The following is a 21,749-nucleotide window of genomic DNA, read 5'->3' as shown; positions in this document are numbered from 1 at the left end:
TCAGTCAAGGTGAGATGACTTGCAGCCGTCTGGGCTTGTCTTTCATTGATTTCTGTAGGAGTTTAGGCAAGACTGAGCACCTATCCTACCTATAAGGTAGAGCTGAAATGATAAACACCACCCTAAGGGGGACCTCTCTCATTAGAGCAGGAGCATTTTTAAGTGCTTCTACCTGTCTGAGGATGCTTGAAAAATCCAATTCCCAGACTGTTTTTCATCTGGAACCTCTTTATCGGTATTTCATACTAAACTACCATGCTAAATCTTCAGATGCCCTAAAAAAAGCCCTCAAATTTGCAGTCGTCCTAGAGCTGTTAGCAACACTCCTGTGATTCAGAAGCACACAGTGTGATGATAGTTTCAAGCTAAACTGTTATGACCAGCTAGTATGGAATATAAACAGGAACAGATGAGAAGAATACAGCCTCAACATTTGAGACAACAAAGAAAGAGTGAAATGATTGCTACATAAAAGACATTTCAAAGACCTCCCAGAAAAGCAGGCATAAAAATCCCCAATAAAAAGGCTCAGCAAGAAAACTGTCACACCCCCTAATCCTCAGCAGACTCTAACAAGATGTTCGCATGAGCCAGAGATTGTCTCCTTCCCCAGAAGACAAAAGGCTCAGAAATCAATACTGTCTAGCATAGGATTAGGAGGCAAGAGATAGATAAAAAGGATTCCTTAACCTTACAATTAGAAACCCCAAGTCTCCAGCCAAAAAGATAATCAGAAACAGACTGCAAACCTGTGTCACAATAATTGCTGCATCTTTTACTCTTTGAAAACTGATATTTTCAGAAGATTTTTTTTATAATTTATTGCCACCCCAAGAAAGGTTTTGATGGCCACTTAGCTACAGACAACTGCTGCGACCAAACCACAATTCAGCACACATGGCAATAGAATTATTTCCCAGTCTTTATGTTTTAACCACCTCCAACCAAGCAAAAATGATATTACCAATGCCTGTACCAACCTCCCAGTAAATTGTACCACTAAGAGCAAAATGATATGTAATGCACTACTTCTAACAAATGATCAGCTTACTGTGCCCTGAACCAAACACTTACACAGATTCTTCATGCCAAACCTGGCATAAGCATGTGCTCTGATTAAAAAGGAAACAACTTAGTTGTTATAACAAGCGTCTTTAGCTTTATTTGGTATTACTAATGCTTTTAAACAGAAGGCAGGGTACTGGCAAGAGTAAAAAACAGACTTGAAGGGGGAGGAAACCTGCAGGCTGGAAAGAAGCTGCAGTCTCTGAAGTCTGACCCTCCTGCTGTAGATAACGAGTGACCATAAGCTGTGAGAGCTGGAGAAGTTTCAGCACAGAAATTTCAGACTCTTTCTGAAGCTCAGCAAGGCAACAACAAGACATTGACAATGACGTTCTACAAAGCCTATATCAGCTTACAGCAATGACTTCAGCACAAAATCATACATGCTTAGGTGCTGTATGTTCCCATTTTAAGGGGGTTAAGTAGCACAAGCACTCATTGAAGGACAGTCAGAATTTAAGCAGTCAGCACATCCAAAGTTACAAGACTTTCCTGGTCTCCCTGGTGCCATCAGGACAGGAAAAGTCAAATAATCTCTTTTTTCTCCAAGTGCAAAACACTTACAAGCTATCACTCCATGCTCCTCTGATCCTACTATCTACTGAACCTTAAATTTCCTGCCTTAAGCTAACTTTCCATGGTCTTGTTCAGTGCAAGTTAGGCACTACCTCAGAGCTGCCTCATGTTCTGTGGCAGATGAAATAATCCCTGTAAGTAAACTACTTGAAACCACTTAGAAAGAGGTTGGCAGAGATGCAACTTAAACCATTGTCATTTGTCATGTAAAGACAAACAAATCACCCTTCCCAGAAGAATCGTGACTCAAAATAAACACATGGAAAGAGGCATGAATTTCTGTTCCCTTTTTAGCAAGCTCAAAGATAGCTTAAAGCTTGTCTTACACATTCTTGGAGAATAAAAGGGAGAAACGATATCTACAGATCTCTAAGTAAATTTTCTGGATCTCAACCCAGATGGGAATAAGCAATTCCCTCATCCCACCCCCAAAGGCTGCAGCCAGCAGTGTACCAGACAGAGCAACCCAGGCTGTGAATCAAACAGGGTGGGAGCAGAGGGCAGTGTGGTCTGCAGGGTGGCAGAAGCAGATTAATCCCTCCTCAAACACACAGCTCCCCAGGGACTCCATGTCTTGCTTGTGGCAAAGTGTCACAGACTCACAAGCCCTTGCCTGCAAGCACACTTGTCCCCAAGCCACAAGAAGCTTCACTGCTGTCCAGCTATGCTGGAATTGAGTCTCGGAATAGGACCACAGCACCCTGCCTGTTAGCTGAAAGTTATTTTTAGATAACATTTTCCTCATTTGATAACAAAGCAAGCTACTGGTTAGCACTATTAGAAGCACAACTTGAGGCACAATTTGTATTCAGATCAAGATTTACCAAAGAAACTGCAAAACATTATTTTAGTGACCTCTGTGTGGCACAAAATCCCACATCCATCAGGATCACAGTGCCACACAAGTATTCAGTAATTTAGATAAGAACTACATCTTCCCCTCCAAACAGAGGAGAAAGATTACTAAAAAAAGACAGCAAAAGATAAACTTTACTCACTCAGAAACTCAGGGTTCAGTGCTGCACCAGTGAATCAGGATCCTCAAGCCCTTTTGGGTAAAACAAGTTGTGTTGACTGCATGAAAATTGCTGTGTTCCCTGGGGAAAACACAGAATTATGGAATCACTTTGGTTGGAAAATACCTCCAAGATCATCTCAGTGAGAGACCCCAGGACATTTACTAAAGAGAAGAGGTATCTTCCAACTTCTACTAGGAGCCATTTTTAACATATTTGTGATGTCAATTAGGGGACAAAACTTGATTTTTATCTTTCCTCTGATAACAGTACAGCTTTGAGGAGTTCCCAAAATACCCATGTGGGATAACAAAGGCACATCATCAGCTAGGGAACTTTTCCTGCTTAGTGACACTTTACTTTCCCATTATTTTCTCAAAGTGGGCAGCCCTTTAGAAGCTCAGGTAAACCCTTCACCTCAGTTCCTTCTCCCTACAGCAGATAGGGCATGGCATCACAACATTTCAGTAGAACCTTCCATAAAAAAAATTAGCTCAATAAGTATAATTTTATTGGGGGGATGGAAGCAACACTTTTTCCTTAATATTTTTCATCTGTTTTAGCCTTCAGAACATCTTTAAATTGAGATTATTTTTGCATTAATGATGTTAAAGAAACATTTTGAAGTTTACTCAAAACAGCAGAACAAGCACAAAAGTGCTGTGCAGGGGGCTAAGCCTAAAAGCTCTAGAGCATGAGAACAAGCTCTTAAACTCAGAACCATATTCTTATGAAAATTGAGTAAGAACCCCAAAAGGAACAGCTTAGTAGCCACAAAAAGGCTGCTTATTCCCATTTGCAGGATCTAAGGGGATTACTTTGGTATCAGGCAACCCTTAAGCTGCCTCCTTTCCAGGGCTACTACTTGTGCACATTACCTGGAGAACTGCCATGGTGGTGCTTGCCTCCTTTCCTCTATTTATCTACCAAAGGAGAAGCAAAGCTTGTGGCTCTCTCCCCTCCCAGCTGAGGGTGTTTTCCTAACTGAGGTTTCTCATACCAATGAACACCACCTGAAAGCCTTTACAATGGGGAGATATGCCAATTTATCTGCTTTCTACCCAGCCACTCCAGAAGTGGGTAATGCTTTCCTGCTCCAATTGCTTCTGAAAATGGCATTTGGAGCATCCCAGCTGGAGCCAACCCAAGAGACCTTTCAGATTTTGACAGTGGCCCTCAGCAGTGCTCACCATGACCATGAATTGGGGTGTTGCTGATTAAAGGATGACTACACCAGGCTGAGCAGCACCCACAGGCTGTGTTCTTCCAATAGCAATGAGCTGGTTGGGTTAGAAACCACATCATCCCAAAATTTTAGAAAGCACCGTGGCCCCGTTGGGAATGGGCACCCGTTTTGCTGCAATCAAAACGCCTACACCCAATGGAGTCAGTATCTCATGAGGGCCTACAGAGAGCTGGGAGGGGGCTTTTGACAAAGGCATGAAGTGATAGAATGGGGAAATGGCTTAAATCTGAAGAAGAGTAGGTTTAGACTTGATATTAGGAGGAAATATTTTACTGTGAAGACAGCAAGATCCTGACTCTGGTTACCCAGAGAAGTTGTGGATACCCCATCCCTGGAAATGTTCAAGACTAGGCTGGATGGAGCTCTGAGAAACCTTGTCTGGTTAGTCCCTGCATGGCAGAGAGTTGGAATAGTTTGATAGGTCCCCTCCAACCCAAATCATTCTATGATTCTATTTGTGATGGAAACACACACGATGCAAACTTCCTCTGCTACTTAGAGGACACTGATGAGGCTTTGGTAGACAAGGTCAAGATGTTCACCTGCTCTGATAAATCACGAGGAGATAAATCATCCTGTGCAACTCAAGTCATTCAGATGGTACTTTTGGCATCTCCCCCCTCCCCAGTCCTGCTTTTGTTCTGTCAGTCTGAAGAGAACAGCTCGTGTGATGTAATTTAGAATGGAGCTTTTTTAAAGCTTTCACTCAGGAAAAGCTTGGGGAGCTCTGGGGGTATAGCTTAGCTCGGAGAAATAGAAAGAAAGCAAGTTTGCATTGACAGCTTGATCCCAGAGAGAGGTGGCTGCCTGCTTGTCTAACAGGTCCTCTGGGTCTGGATGAGGCAGAGACAGAGGAGCAGTCATATTAAGTGAACGCGCGCTGCCAATGTTAAAGGAACAATTACCATTATTCTGCATAGTTCACTGTTTGCTACTGCTATTTCCTTCAATAAAACCTCTTTTCACTTGCCAATTGGAGCTTGTCATGTAACAATATTTCTTATGCACAATACACATACTAAAATGCCCCTGTGTTTTTAATACATTTATAGTTGTTAACAATAGCAGTATAGCGACAGAAAAAAACTGTGCTTGCTTTGAATACAGAACAGACTGAAAAAAAGAACAAACCAGTGGCCCTGCTCTGAAGGATTAATGGGGGTTAGATTTTGCCTAATCTGTGTTAAAATGGTGACACTTCTTCCATTTCTTTGACACCTACTTCTTCCTCTCAGGCCCTGGGCTGTGTCCTCCTCACTTGGAAGGGGTTGTACACCTGAGCCTGTGCAAAACCTCAGTGATGGTTGTGATTTCAGGTTGTGTTGAGGAGGGTATTGGGGTCTCATCTGTCCCTGTGCAGCCCCGAGGGGGATGGACAAGAAGTGCCACTCCTGTGGCCTTGGCAAGCCCAGCCTGCTGAAGGTTGCCCAAAAACCCTTCAACCCTTGTGCATGGTGCACAGACAGGTGGCAGCTGTGCTACAGCAACACCTGAAACTCTGGTGCTCACTGCCCACATCAGACTGACAAAACTCCTTGTGAATGCTGCTCCTGGTGAAGCAGGACAAACAGACAGCTTTGGGGAGACTGGCATTTCCCTGGGGCTGTGGAGCTCCAGAGCTCTGCTCCAAGAGCTCACACAATGGAGACATTGTGCTGCTACTGCACTTGCCAGCATCACAAAGCCAGGTGGAAATGACCACAGTGAAGGTGCCACAGTGAGAAGAAATTACATGTTTGCACTTCTGAGCAGGCTGAACCTCATATTTCATGCACCCAAAGGAACAAGCAGCTGTTCAGAAACCTTTGTAGCACAATCACGAAGGAAACTTTCTTGTGCCATAAGATTCCTGTTTTCTAAGAACACTATTTTCTTCAGAACAAGTTAATATACACAGGAAAAGACATCTTGAGTGTTCCTGACTCTCCTACACTATCCAGGAATAGTGATAGACTGCGAGTTTAAACACATTCTTCCACTGCACAGTGAGAGAAGTGTGTCTAATGCTGTGAGCAGAACACTTACCATGTTTGCCTTTGCCAGAGCCGTTTTAAGAGTATTATTACATACATAAGGAACAGTGGATGTCATCTGTCTGCCCCCAGAATAGATGTTCTGCATCTTTGGTGCAGGGGGAAAAAGGGTTTGTGAAAAGATGCACAGCATGGTACATCTGCTTCAGGTATTGCTGATTGCTTTGTCTGTGGCTTTTTCTGAGGAAAAGAGTGAAGAAATCCAGAGAAGGCCACTATATTGGAACCTGATCTGAGCTCCTGGAATTGTTTTCTTTGACATCTGGTGATGCAGGATCAAGCCCTAGTGAAGATAAATAAGTAGTTTTCCAGCATGGTCCAGCACAGCCTGTTCTGCAACACCTGGGGAGGTGCTCAGATGGCAATAAGATTAATAATGTTTATTACAGAGTGCAAGCCCAGCTCCCAGTTGTGTTCCAGCATGGCATGCAGGCAAGAGAGAAACAAATGGAAGTGTTTGCTAGGAAAGTCTCATAGACGACATAAGACTCTCACAGATTGCCACTCACCATTGGGTTCAAATCAAAGAAAAGCTTTTATACCTTGTTAGAAGACACGAAGGGTTGTAGTCTTATATTATCATGTGTCAATTTACCACCAGTAGAGCTCTAAGGACTATCTGTGAGAAATGCTGTGATTTGCAGCTCTATTTCACAGTGTTTAAAATGTTTGGATTTATTTTAAGAATATATATGGGTTTGATGGTGTTAATATATGTGGGTTTGTTGGTGTTTCCCCCCACCAAACGAAAATGCTGACAGTCTTGGAGCTGCTCTGGCATTAATGCTGTGCAAGGATATCTTTGTGACCATAACTGTGTGTAATGCCTGCTTTGGGAATAAACTCTTGGCACATAACTTCAGTCTCATTCAGAAAGCAGCACAGTTGTCAAGGACCTTGGGACATGAAAGGAAGACACTGTGCTGTCTTTTCATTGGAAAGTTCACAGATTCTGCCTAGAGATCCCTCTGATATTTTCACTTTTCAATACATAGTGCTTACCAAAAATAAAACTGAGAATTTTAAGTGCTTTCCAAATTTAATGACATAGAGTTTTACATGGAAAAAATTCTTTTGTAATAAATCCAGCATTTTCTGTTTTATATTACCTATAAATTTCCCCAGCTAAAGAGTGAGCAATTACACAAGGATATCCATGGGTGTGACCTACCTTTAGTTACTGTGCCAGCATATTAAATAAAGCCCTGTCCACTTCTGGGTACTCAGCTCAGGTTAGGATTTTGTTTCTGAAACTTTATCATATTGGCAGACAACCTTAACCTCATTGTAGGTTGAACCATTGACTGGGGTTACCTACTGACAGTAATAGAAGCAAATATTACTAATCTCTCCACTTGGAAGGGCTGTGTATTATCAGTTCAGGTTCAGTTTGTGACTTACTTGTTCTGAGTTTTTTGATTATTCCTTTTAGCAAATATCAGCAGTTTTAACCAAAAGGAAGAAACAAAGTAATATGGAAAGCAGACTTTATCTTCATTTACAAAAGTTCTTAGGTCTGTTTCGTATAAGAGGGGCACTACACACCTACAATGTCCTCTCCATCCCTGGAGTGTTCAAGGCCAGGTTCCACAGGTCCTGGAGCAACCTGGTCTAGTGGAAAGTCTCCCTGCCCATGGTGGGTGGTTGGAACTAGATGATCTTTCAGTCCCTTCCAACCCAAACCACTCTATAATTCTATAAGACAAAAAAAGTCCAGTCTGGGGCTTAAATACAACTACAGGTACAGCCACTCCATCTCAGTGACTCCCAGAGAGGATGATCTCTTCCAAAACATGCTGAAATAACAACAGGGTACCAGGATGCTCTGATCATGAAATTCAAACCAAGGAGAAGATAAAAAAAATTACCTAACAGCAAGAAGCATGTGAAATGCCATGAGATCCTTCTGTTGCCTGGACTAACCCCAATTCTTGTAATAGATTTATCTCATGGATGCCATTTCAAAAAGTCACAACCACCAGGAGAGAAATATGGACATAAAGAAAAACATGATAGGGAAAAAAACAGTGGCTGAAGGGGAATTTTGGAGAGGCAAACAAATAAGTCCTGAGGGCTCTGATAAGCTCTCCTGAAGGGAGCACAACTGTAGCCCACGCCCAGCCCATGGGTTTCAGGGATTGCCTTGCCTGTTGACCAGCAGATGTTTGTCTCTGCTGCAGTTAACATTTGATACCAGAGCTGTGAGTTTCCTGTGAAAATTTGAATGATTTATCTCAGGCTGTGACAAGGAGAGATGGACAAGAAGGGCTCTGGGCAGGCCCTGCAAAGCAGGCAGTGAACACACTGTGGATTTTGCTATTGTGGTCATTAAGAGCATGAATTATGTCCAGCCTTCGACACAGATGATGATGTCTGATGCAACAGGGACTTTGGACTTAGCCCATAAAAACCTTTTCATAAATTGCTCGATCCCTCTTCTTGCAAAGTCGTTACAACTCCAAGGTGTAAGAGAACAGCATAAAATTCACACTGATCCTTTCAATTCTTTTTTAAGCATCCTTAAATCCAGCCCTTTTTTTTTTTTCTGCTATACATCTTACTTTTTATAGTTAAAAGTAATTTTAAAGCAAAAAAGAACATAAACAATATACACTGACTCTTGACACTCCATTGCTTTTTTAAACTAGAATAATAAAAATTTGCAAATGAACAAAAGAGTGGGAGGAAGATATCTGATTTACAATGTTTTTGAGATAAAGAACACTATAAAAAAAGATCAATGTGAATAATAAAGCATTGTTAACTGAGTCATGACATTTCTATTCTCAGTGAAGATTTGAACAGTAGAGCTCTGCAAATGAGCACCTTGTGCCATTTTCAAAGTGGGAGGAAGACATATAATTATAATTTTTAAAGTGAAGAGAATTTTTTAAAAAAAACCTCTGTGAAAAAGTTTATTGAAAAACATATCGACATATCAATATGACATAAATTACTTTAATTTTATTAAACTGGGAGGGGGGAAAAAAACCCTCTTTTTGAAGACTAGCTGCAGAAAGCATTCCTTGAAAAGAATTTTCTTTATTAAAAACTCTTTGCTAAGATGAAACAGCACTGAATGTCAGCACTACCGTATATTTATTCTGTAACTCTTCCAACAGCCGAGATCTATAAAAGAAACATATTTTCAAAACAGTTTTAACCTCCATTGTCTTGATCATTCGTATTAACATTTTTCATGTCACCTATTGAAATCCCTTAAAGGAACCTTTTATTCAGTCAAAATTAATGGAGCCATTTTCTTAAACAGCCTCCAAAAAGTAAAAAGGACGTAATGTTGTGCATTTTATTTGACATACGTTTTCTGCCATTTCACTTATTTGTGTGATGAGAGCAATACTTCATATTTATGCTATCAAATCTGCAGAGAAAAGTGATTTTGAGAGAGAAGAAAACCAACTCTGCTCTTGCTGTGTGAGCAATTTAAATCCACAGTGAAAATACAACATTGATCAGATTACTCCAATTGAGTCATTTAGTGCTTTGGCATTCCTAAAGTTAGGGCCCAGCTGTGAAATCATAGTTGGGGCCAAACATTGCTGTTAGGTGAGTGCACATGGCTCCCATTTTCTTCAAAGGGAATGACACACATGGCCAATATTTAGCTTTCACCTCTTCCATTCTTTAGCTAGCAAAGCCAGAACCAGTGGAGTATATGCAGGCAATTTAACAGAATTAAGAATACAATCAAGATTTTCCAGGACTTACTAGTGATTTGGGATATATAATTCAATACACATCAAAACGCAGATGCTCAGCACATTCTGAAAACCAGGCCATCTCGAATGTCTTGCTTTAAGCAGGTAAAATCATAAATTACCCTGATTATTTTGGCCATTGGATCCTAACAAACTGGGTGTAGTATACTACTTCAAAATTATAAACTCCAAGTTCTGGCTTGGCTGGGATGCCTGAGAGAATTACAACATCCCAACCTATTTTTGTTCTGCCATTACTTGACCACAGTGCAGGTGCCCTTCTGCAGCAGGTGACCCCTAGGGAAAATCCAGGTCTTGGCTCTGCAGGTCTCCTGGAATGGCCACAAGACCTCAGAGCTTAAGTGCCATGGAGAAAAAAAAGGATGCATCCCAAAAATCTACCTGCCCATGCTGCATGCAGATCTTCATTTCAACTCAAGGTCAAGTGGAAAACTTTTCTACCATCCTTGCTGACTCTCCTCTTCACTTTCTCCTGACTCCATCTGTTCCTCACCCATCTCCTTCGTTCCGCACTCGCCTCCCTCTTCTTCCTGTGTCCATCTGTTCCCTCCTTCCTCGACACAAGTTGGGGAAGGGAAGTAAATGCAGTCATTCACTGAACAGATTTCAAGATGAACCCCCTCCCTCTCCGGTTCTAACTTCATTCATCACGGTAAAAATTATAATGAATAGAAATGTTGAAGGTGAAAATTTATTAGGGATTGTGTTGCTTTCTTATATGAAAAGCAGTTAAAGCGGCATATAAACATTGGCTTCATTCATTTTTTCTTAATATATGGTATAATTAGTGAGAAATATTAGTGGAAGTGCTTGCTATGCAGTCCATCAACACATGCCTGTCAGAGCTTAGGATCTGGGCCAAAAGTTTTTGCCAGTCCTGTGATAGATTTACAATAAGCCTATAGAAGGCTTTACAGTTAGCTAGGTCACTAATTCATGAAGTTAAAACGTATGCAATGAGGTCAAAAATTCACTATTGATAAAATACCCCCTCCCGGGATTGCACCATTAGCTTTGTTACTGCAACAGCAAAATAAAGCAAACCCAAAGCTCCCGTGAATTACCAGTCCATCATCGTAAATCAGCAGTGAAACACTTGCACGAGTTCATGATGTCATCTGAAGCCCGGGATATATTTATAGCCTTGTGTACTATTTCCTGTTTCCTTATGACAAAAATAAACAGTCTCCAAATCCCCAGCATCCTTCTGCCTGAGCTCAGCAGAATGCAATGGGCACGAATCCCTAAAAGCCCCGTGATGTGTTGGTCTAGAGCAGCTCCCTTCTGAAGGGCCACGGCGCTCTCCCTCCCTTTGGATTCTCCCATCTGGACCACAGCAGCTCCCATGGGCTTGCTCCATCTGCTGCCCTCACTGCTGGGATAGCCCCACACCCCCTCTTTGCCTCCCTGATACTTGGAGAGAGAAGGAAAGAAGGTTTAAGCTGCCCAGCCTTAGGCATGGAACAGCCTGGCAGGCACATCTGAGCTGGAGGAGCTCAGTGTTGCTCCGTGTGGGCTTGCCACCACAAGAACATTGGGTATCTTGTCCACCAAGACTGCAAAGACATGAAGGTTGGAGTTTGGGCTTAAATGTCCCCTCTCCTTCATTGCTGATGATTTGGGATCCTCATCTAAGGTTTCTGCGGTGTTTGGGCATGGATGATGCCCCACATCTCATCTCAGACCTCCCAGCTCTCAAATTTTCTGTACCTACCTGAATTTCTGTGGTTGCTGGTGATCCTCTTCACCTCTTCTTGGGTGAAACTTTCTCTCTTGGCAGTTTGTTTTATCTTTTGCTTCCTTTCCTGAAACAAGACAGAGGGGAACACAAACAGTGCATCATACCATGTAACCTCCCTCTGCAAGTAAGCTTCTGTTTGACCTCTGAGCAGCAACTCCTAAGTCAATGACTGTCACTAAGTGGCTGAGGGTGATAGCTGTGCCAAACAAAATTTATTTGACACTTATCCCTCTTCAATTTTGTTTTCTTCTCTCCACCAAGACCGTCGCACCAGCTCCCTGCCTCTACTGGCCCTCCCTGGGGTGACACCGAGCAGTGAGGACCATCCAGGTAAGCTCCTGCCCCATGCATGCAGAGACACTCCCTCCCTGGCAGACCATTATATCCCTTAAATAATCAAGAAAAAGTGTTTTGTTTTTTGGTTTTTGTTTTTTGGTTGTGAAGCACTGCTGTCAAGCCCTGAGGTTTGGGTTTTGTCGTTCTATAAGTCCTTTCAAACCAAGCGAGTTCAGATCAAGCCTTGTTTTGTACAAGTTTTCATCCATCAGGTCTGATGTAGCTCTGCCTGTGTCAAACAGGACTGAATGGACATGGCACACAGCTCTTGCAGTGATGAGCATGTGATACATTGAACAGACAGGTAGCGACAGCAGGGCAGGGGATAAGGAATGGCAGGGAGATCAGCTGGGCATTCCCTTGGTGCTTTGGCTGCACTGATACACCAACATGCCTCAGGGGGAAATTTAAAACTTACAGGTCCTAAATTGCTACAGTTTTCCACACAGTTTAGCATTAACCCTTAGGAATCCTTGTTACAGGAGCATGAGGCAAAGGGATGGATTTGGAACAAATGCCAGCACTGAGTAGAGCCACAGGCTCCCTGGTCCTTGCCTTGTAAGATGTGGATGAGCCCTAGGAGGGTCAGAAATCAATTCTCCTTCTCTCCCCTCCTAAACAGTTTCTCCAAGAGCTGCTTAGGATCACCTGCATTGCTGCAGTCTCTGTTCAGCAGAACAGAGCACCTCTTAAACCCTCTGTTCCTTACAAAAAATAGACTTGGAATCCTCCTATGCCTCTATACTAAATCTAATTTCAGAAGCATGCAGGGAAACTGAAGACTCCTCCAGGACTGCAAGATGCTGGTTTGTGCCTAAAGCCACAAGAGAAATAGAGGTCAGGGGACATACTGCAAATGCCAGTCTTGGTATCACTGCTCCTCCCCATTAACCAGAGGGATCTGGGACTGGTATCAGTGGAAAATAAGTGATTTACTTTGTGCTTTCATGAATTTTGACACTGTAGTCAGCCATCTGAATCGCCCAAATCCAAAAAGAAAAAGAAAAAAGAAATCCCATGTGAGTATTGAGACTAATACAAACATGGGTGAATGATCCCAGTCTTCTACTGCAACAGCCAAACAAGTCCCAGCTTCCCCATGCGAGGAAGAAAGTTGCTACTTCATACTATTTAAAAATGGCACATTGTGGGGGTGTACCTTTAGCAGCCTCTGCCTAACAGTCTAACACTGAATAATCTGAGATGTCTTCATCATGATACACTTATTTTTCCCTTTAAGTTCACTTCAGTTGTTGATTTCTATATGTTAAAAACTCAGACATATGTGGACATCTGAAGCTGAGCACAGGCTCTTAAAAGAGAGTAGCAAAGTTTGACCCTCTTCCCATCTCTAATTGTAATTTAGGGAGTTTTTTATATTCTCATTTAACAGTAATCATAAATAGTATCAGTGGTATGTAATATGTTTTTAAAGCCTATTTGGCTACATCTATTTGCTCCAAACTCTCAACCTACTACTGTTCCATCCAGCTACTAACTATAATAGAGGAGGGGGGAAAAAAAAGTGCTAACCACCTTTTTTTTTTTTTTCTGCTGGTCTAGCACAATCTTTATTTCTTCAGACAGTTTGTGCAAACATTAAATTGATAAAAGACATAATGTAGATGGACCCACAGCTGAACTGAAGGTAATTGCATAAAAATGAAATGGAGACCTATAATTGTACACTGCTTTAGCCTCTCCTGCAGTGTTTTCTGGAAGCAAGGATCTCACTTGTCATAGCAAGTTGCTTGTTACAGTGATTGCATGAAGACTTGATCTAGCTGTACAAGACAAGTATAACATTACTGAAAGGGAGCTTTTCAAACTAAGAGTCTGACACTAAAATGTACTGTATTTTCCAAGATGTAGTATGCTTTAACAAACAGAAGAGTCCCTGAGTGACAGCTTTTGTTACCCTTTTGTTTGATGGTGCTGTATTGAAAAATTCAGGTTATGTCTATGCCTTTCTATTTCTGGTTTTGATTTCTCTTCAACAGCACTTCAAGAATAAAAATTGACTCAAAGTATGAATAGTAGAAGTCGGTGGATACAGTAAATTTTAGTCTGGCATTTGCTGATTACTTCTGTCAGATTTTTTTTCAGTCTTGCTTCTTGAATGCTTAAATGCATTCAGTGGGCCATTGTATTGTTGCAGAATTGGGGAACTCGACAGATATATCATGAATTAAAACATATCTAGTTTAGATTTTTTGGGCAGATTTTGAAAGTGGAAAATAATAGTTATTCTTACCTAAGCCTTTTGATCTGACCTGTGTGTATCCAAAGGCTCAGCCTGGGTGTAGCTCTCAATGTGAACAAAGAGGACCCATTTGTAATATTGGCACCTGAATAACAGGTAGGGCTTGTGTCTTTTGGACTTACAAAACAATTGTTATCCAATAAATCCAATGAATAAGAAAGGACATTGCTTCCTCCTGAGCTCTTGCTTAGCACAACTTTTCCTGGAGATGGTTTGTTATTGAATGAAAGTGCAGGCAAACTCATGGAATGTCATTGATTTATAAACACTGAAAAACAGCCATGACTGTACAAGTAAGGACATCCACAACACATGAGTTTTCACATTCTGGACTGATGAGGCTGGCCAAGAAGTCAGAGAAGGGGAAGAAAACCCCAAAACACCTATTTGCTTACTCTGAGGGGAAAACCATCACAAACCCATCACAGATGGGCCAACCCAGACAGGCATAGTCCTGGGTGCTGATTTCCTGTGAAAAGGTACAACCCCAGGGGAACTGCTGTGCTTTGCCCTGCTGGGTCACACCCAGTGGAGCCACTGCCTCTCCTGCCCTTCCCATCTCACCTGTGGCTTTCCTTCATCATAAAGTTCACAAAACTGACAGTTACAGGTTTCTGAGACTCCTCTCTGTGCCACTGCTCCCCACCCCATTGTTCCTTCCCTGCCCAAGGCCAACTGTAAACTCCCCAGGACAGGGAAATGCACATTTCTGTCACGGTAGACTTTGTTGTCATTACGACTTAAAAATCCAGACAATACCTCTGCCAACACACAGTGTTAAAGTAGTGATTTAAAATTAAAATTATAGCCTAGGTTTTATGCTTATTTTATCCCAAGATCTTACTCTACTAACCTCTACCCAGCTTTTCTGGTTCTACATATTTTGCTAGGAAAAAAATTATCTAAAATGGCACGAAACCCAGCTATGAGCAGAAATTTAAATGCATTGCTCATTCATTCTGTAGGTAGATGGACAGAAATTATAGAAATCAAAAAAATTAACCCTGAAAGGATTCTAGAATCACTTTGTTTGGCCTCTGTCAGAAACCCACAGTAAGAGCAGGTTGCTGGGGTCCATGCCCAGCTGAGTTCTTCACACAGCCACAGCCTTGCTGTGGTCTGTTCTGATACTTTACACATCCTGTGAGGAGGAATTAATTCCCTAGGCAGTTCCAGTTGCCTTTTCTGCAGCTTCTGACAATGCCTTCTCATTTTCCATCAGTGTACTGCTGGGAGGAGTTGGGGTCTGACTTTTCCCCCTCACCTGGCTCTGGAGGGGAACAAAGCATCCAGCACTGTTCTTTGCCTTCTCCCTCAGCCTCTGCTCACACAGAAAATCTTCCAGACCTCTCACCACTTCAGTGGCCTTGAAGTAGATACCACTTATCTCTCAAATCCTTGCTTCCCCCCTCTTTGAGCCTCAAGGTTCCCCTGGTTTTTCACTTACCCTGCAATCAATCCATCCATCCATCCATCCATCCCATCCACATTTCCTCCTCTCAGCTCAAGGATACTGGGGGAACAGCTGCAGTCTCATCAAGGTTTCACTCTCTGTCAGCCTTTCCTTGGCTTTTCTTTAACATGTGTCAGAAGTCAAAGGTACCTAAAAACCAAGAGATATGCAGGGCCTCTCTTCAGGCTCCCTGCAGCCAAGTGCAGACAAACCACTTTAGGGCACTTACTGCTCCTCTCAGAAAGTAGCATTTGCAAAACTGAGGTGTTTGTAAAGATTTATTTTCTGTATATAGCTCAAGAGCAAGCATATCACAAGATTTAAGTGAGATAAAAAGTGAGGCTGTGCTTGATGTGAGGTGCTGGAGTTAATCAGCTGTAGATAAGAACTGATGAGGTTTTATCATCCCCACCATGGAGGGAATGACTGTTTTTTGGCCACTTGATCACTTCAGAGAGTGAGTGGAACTATATATCAACCCGTGTTTATCTGTGCCTGAGAAGTTCTTCAAGAATAAATTGAACTCAGAACTCGTCTTAACCTTTCCCCTAGTTGGGGCTTAAAATTAAGCTCTCCCTCTGGTTTTTGAGCTGCCTCTCTGGCATGCTGACAGCATGTGAAGTATCCCATCTCCTAGCTGACTTCCAGGCCAACAACACAAGTGGGGATGAAGTTATGAAATAAGGAATCTGGATGCTAAACAGAGACCATCTGGCTGTCTTTGCTACAAGATTATGAGCCACGGTGAGCTGGCACATCTGCATCCAGGTACTGCCTACACGCACATTGTTGGCTGTTAATTTAGGGAAACAAAGTTGCAGCTAAAAAATAATGAGATAATTGTTTTGCCTTCTTTTATGGCACAAATTGAAGTTAGGATATCAAGCTTGAAAGAGATGTCAACCGAGGCAATAGTCCTGTTTTCTTTCCAAACCTGATCCCACCCACTGGAAGTGAATTATTACTTAGCCTCTAAGTCCTCTGGGTTTAAGAAAAAACCTTAGAAGGCAAGTACACAAATACCTTTACTAAGAATAAACCTCTGCAAAGAGACTGGAATCATTAGGTAAGAAGGGTTAGGCCTTGGAAGTAAACAACTGTAGGTTTGAAAATTCTGCATATGTTATTCTTTCAGATCTCTGCCTTGGTATCACAGTCTTTTTTTTTTTTTTTTTTCCCTAATCCCACCAGATAACCAGCTTACAAATGAAAAACACACAGATGAAAAGCCTATGAAAGGTATTGTTATGAGTTCTGTCGCAGAATTCAGCATCACAGACGCTTCATCAAAGGGCACCAAAAATGAGAAGAAATTGTCAGATGCAAGCAGATCATCCATTGCTTCCCTGGAGAAATGCAGAGAATTCACTTACATTGAAGATGATGCATCAGTACATCAGAGAGACAGTGATGGTATGTTTTATAAAACAGATCACATTTGAGCTGGTTCCTAAATAATGCCCACTGCAAAAGAACTATGTATAACCAACTCGAAATTAAATGTTGAACAGGAGGTTCAAGAACATTGCCAAAAGCAATGTTAAGTTGCCCTGCAGACATTTGTGTGATAGATGAGAATTTCTAGAAGATGATCTTAAATTGTCAGTGATACTAAAGTCATAGAAGAGGAGCTTAGAGCCTATTGTGCCACAGAGCATTTGTACTTCAGTAATGAGTGTTTGCACAGAGGCACCAGTGTCAGTATCAGATAAATCTATTCCTGGTTATTCCAGTGGATGTTAAAAAAAGGCTCTGTGAAGTATTTTTGAAGTTTCTTTTGAGTGCCTTTTGCAATAATGGATTAGCGTGTTAAATCCAATGGAGCTGGGATCTGTCGTGCATATCATTTAACAACTCCTAAATTAAGCATTTCTAAATACAGATCAACTCAATAAAGTGCCCTGTTCTCCAGGAATCATTAACATCTCCATTGTGTCACAGATCCTTACAAAAGGGATGTCTGATGCATCTGTTGGAATACACTTAATTTCAAGGAAGGGTCTGAAGTGTTTATTTTATTCAGGGGACTTGTCCTCATGTCAAGACACTCCCTGTTTTTGAGTTTGTGGACTATCTCAACCACTACTGGCACATAGGTGTGTACCATGTGATGCAAATAACAGATTTCATTCTCCTTAAAAAAGCTAAACGTGAAGGAAATTTACAACAAAAAAACTCCCCAATCTGTGCTTAATTAATAATGTTAAGGGCTGGATAGAAGCCAAGAAAACCAAAGGAAGACAGATTTGTGGTTGTCACTGCACACTCAGCTCACTCCACTCTGACAACTTACTGCTTATTCCACATACATGGGACCAAATCCTGTTTGCTGCTGCTTGGAGAACCTCTGAAAGCAGAGCAATAGATGAGGAAATTTGTGATTATTTTGCTCCCTGTCCTCAGACAAGAGAAAATACAGCACTCACAGGTCTCACCAAGGATGCCCAGAAAGGCTTCAGCAAGTTTGGACCAGGGCTGTCCAGAGCATCATCTGTGTGAGCAGATGCCACCAAACAAGAGGAGGAAAACTTAGAGATGAGGCATGCTAGAAAAATTATTATAAATTCTTCTTTTGTGCTAATTAATCTACTAATGTAGAGAATGAGAGCTGAGGTCATTGTTCTCACTGAGATAAATGCAGTAATGTCGTTTGGCAAACAGCAGGGAAAACAGAGGGGAAAACAAGAGATTGCATCTTCTTTTATGCAGTTTGTGGCTAATTTATTTTCAAATATATAAATGAATGCATAGGAATGGATGTCTAATTGCTAATATCTATTATTTATATACATTACCCCACTTAAAACAGGACCAAAAAGCCTCACACATGCAGATTTTTTGAAATGTGTTACATCCATTATCACAGTTCATGGTGTGTGCTCTGATGGGAATTTAAAAGCATCTTTACTGCACATCACAGAATCTGTGCTGAAACATTACTTTATTATTAAAATCTTGTGCTTTTTGTGTGCTCTCTTTCTTGGATGAAGCCCTAAGAATCATATCTATTCTCTACAGATTACATAAGCACCATTATGGTTAACACATTTGGGGGAAAAAAACTCTGTTATTAAAAAATGGATCTTTGGAGAGGAAGAAAAAAAATTGCCAAATCCTTAATTAAGACATAATTTTGAATTCTGTCTCTCACATCTATGTATAGGAAAGAAATTTCATAAACATAAGAGATCTAAAAAGAATAGTCTTAATTACACCAAGGACTACTGGATAAAATGATTACATTTTCTACAGTGTAAATTTCATACAATTAAATGCAGTGGTGTCACCTTATTAAATGTTTCAATTTTATAATTATTTCAGTTCATTTAGCTAGAAAAAAATATAAGCATGAATTGACTAAGTATCACCAAAATCTAGTCATTCTTATTTGACAGAACTGACTCAGAAGTTAGTTGTGCTTGTCTGAACCTAAATAGATCTTGACATATTTAAATAAGTATTAAAATTGATAACATTGGTGATGATATGCCACTTAGAAGTTCAGTCATATGCTATTTGTTCTTGCTACCTGCTTTAACTGCCTTTTTAATAAAGAAGCTGGAATGATTTTTTTTTTTTAAATTTTGTTTTTCATCAAGAAAGCTTTCTAAAAAAAAAAAAAAAAAAAAAAAGCATAATTCTGGAAACTTCCTGGCAGTGAACTTAATGTTACGTGAGCTAGAAAATGCCACAACAGAACCAATGCAGTTGAATGAGTTCACAGTTAGTCATCCTAGGGCAAGAAATGTGGTTATAACCATATGCTTTCCTGAAAGAACCAATGAAAAGACATTCATATTGTTGAAGGCATTTTTCCTTTCCAAAAACAAGAAGGGAAAAAAAAAAAAAAAAGAGGAAAGGTCTGGGTTTGTGCTCCAACTGGATTCACACAGTTGGAATCTCACACCTGCTGTGCCTGAGCAGCCTCCCCAGATGCTGGAGGCTGAGGGGTGCAGAGTTAATTAGTTGATTTTGGGAGGGCACAAACATAGCACAGAGTTTTAGTCATGGTGACCAAGTTTTCAGGAATATTCACTGCCTCCAGACACACATCCTACATAATCTATTTTCCAAACTTTTGTCTCCTTTGACATTTGTGAATGAAAAGGTGAGAAGCCCGTTTGGTGGGGAGTTGGCAGGACCCTGAGCTGAGCCTTGGCCAGCACACTCCCCTCTCTGAATGCTCTTCTCCAGACCTGCTCTCCCTGCCTGTCCTTGACAGTCTTTAAACTTTTTTAGTGCAGACTCTTGTGGAAATGAAAATAAACTCCAGTGTCACCTGTGCTGGTGTCGTGGTTTAATTCCAGGCACCAACTCAGCTCCAAACAGCCCATCACTCACTGCCCCACTGCAGAATGGGGGTACCTGAAGGCTGAAAGGAAAAAAACTCATGGGATGAGATAAATACAGCTTAATAGGACAGAAAAAGAAGAAAAAAAATTAATTAGAACATACAAAACAAGGGATACACATTGCAATTGCTCACCACTCACCAACTGATACCAAGTCAGTTATATGAGCAGAAACCCCTGCTCGTTTTCTTCCTAATTTATATTGATGCCATATGATCTGGAATACCCTTCTAACCAGCTGGGGTCAGCTGTCCTGGCTGGGTCCCTTCCCAGCTTCTTGTGCCTCTCCAGCCTCCTTGCTGTCCAGGCATGAGAGGATAAAATTTGGTTTAAAGGGCTCGTTCTTCTGGATTTCACTGCCACAGAATATTTTCATTCAAATTCTCTTCATACAGTTGTTGTTTTTCCAAAGCAAATAAAATAAAAAATAAACTTTTTCACTTGTCTCTATGCAAGTACCTATCATCAATGTATTTTTAGCTCATCCCTCTCTTTTCTGTGCAGCCACACTGGCCTAAACCTGGGTAATCTCAGCTCACGCTCATTCTCACGTCTCCCTGCTTTTCCTTTCTCTTAGATGAATGTGCAACACTTATCCTGGCCTGCTTGTTCTGCCAATTTTGGGACTTTCTTATAATGCTGCCTGATACCTGTGAACATTGGCTGACAGATACCTGTTGTCCATCCAATAGATATTACCAGACCTCTGACGAAGACCACGGCAACAACGACTGCAACTGTGACTGTGACATTGATTGCAGCCTCTTTGAGTCCTGCCACGAGACTGGGGAGTGCCTGGAACTTGCCATGGAGATCTCAGAAGTCTGCTATCGTTAATAGGAAAATTATTGATGAAATCCCTCCAAACTACCTGACAGATTACAAAGGAATTTGTTGTGGTTTTTTTTTTTTTTAATATTAATCATAAGCAGAGGTTTTGCCAATGAGGACTATGTGCATCTTGTTGCTCCCTCCGTGGAGGTCTCTCTATCTGTACCAGTCTGGTGGCATGATATCACAAATTGCTGAAACCAATAAAGGACAAAAAAGGGGCTTCTCTGCCATAGATGACAACAGAATTCCTAAGTGCCAAGTGTGCTCACTGCTTTACCCACTGTCAGTCCAAGCTTTTATAAACCCTTAATTGCTTTAAGCACTGATTTCCCCATTCATAAACACAGAACAAATTAGGACATTATTTTAGGATTGATATATATATTAGTTCATCTTCCTAATGGATTCATACCTAAACATGTATTGTTGGTTATTATAAATAATTTATGATATAGCATCATTTTATAATTAAAAATTTATTTATTCAATCTCTTAAAACACTCTTATATGCCCAGTATAGATAGAAAAAATTTCAATGAATTAGGAACCATGCTACTGGTAATTACAGCAAATGTCACTAAAAATCTCCAGTGAATTTTGTGGAGGAAGCATTTTCATAGGATAGTGCAATTCGACAGTGTATTAATGTGCCTGGCCCATGGTTATGTAATAACAGGTTATGCCTATTGTTCATCAGTTATAGGAAAGGGTTCCTTAAGTGTAATTAGTCTAAATGGGAATTGACTTCACACTTCCAGAGGAGAATTACCCTGTGGATAGCCAGCAACTCCTTTGCTTGATTTTCATTGGTAAGACTTCTGCAAGAAACAGAACGTTGCCACCTATTCTAGTGCAAACAGGCATCTCCACCTGTGCACAAAAGATTACAAAATGACAGTATCTATCTTGGCTGTGCTTTCAAACTCCTTCTATCTCTTTTCTGATGGCAGGTCTGATTAATAAAAAGGAAATACATGTTGCACATTACACATATGACAACAAAAGCATGTAAATTCAGCTGCCTGAGGGTGCAGAACACAGGTATTAAGCAAGAGGAAAATACAGAGTTGTTTTCTCACATTATGTATTTATAT

General features: G+C 41.0%; 1 protein-coding gene across 1 annotated transcript in view; it reads left to right on the top strand.

The window, feature by feature from the left end:
• The window catches only part of MDFIC2 (MyoD family inhibitor domain containing 2), a 42,320-nt gene extending 21,616 nt beyond the window's left edge, over positions 1-20,704 (top strand). Inside the window, exons 3-5 of the mRNA XM_079317209.1 lie at positions 11,679-11,747; positions 16,661-16,882; positions 20,399-20,704. Of these exons, the coding sequence (XP_079173335.1) occupies positions 11,679-11,747; positions 16,661-16,882; positions 20,399-20,658 (551 nt within the window). The 3' untranslated portion in view covers positions 20,659-20,704. The remainder of the gene's footprint in view (positions 1-11,678; positions 11,748-16,660; positions 16,883-20,398) is intronic.
• The last annotated feature ends 1,045 nt before the right edge of the window (positions 20,705-21,749 follow it).

The sequence above is a fragment of the Erithacus rubecula genome (assembly GCF_903797595.1).
Source record: "Erithacus rubecula genome assembly, chromosome: 13".
Lineage (NCBI taxonomy): Eukaryota > Metazoa > Chordata > Aves > Passeriformes > Muscicapidae > Erithacus > Erithacus rubecula.
Note: the sequence above shows the minus strand (reverse complement) of the source record. Positions and strands in the feature narration are given on the sequence as shown.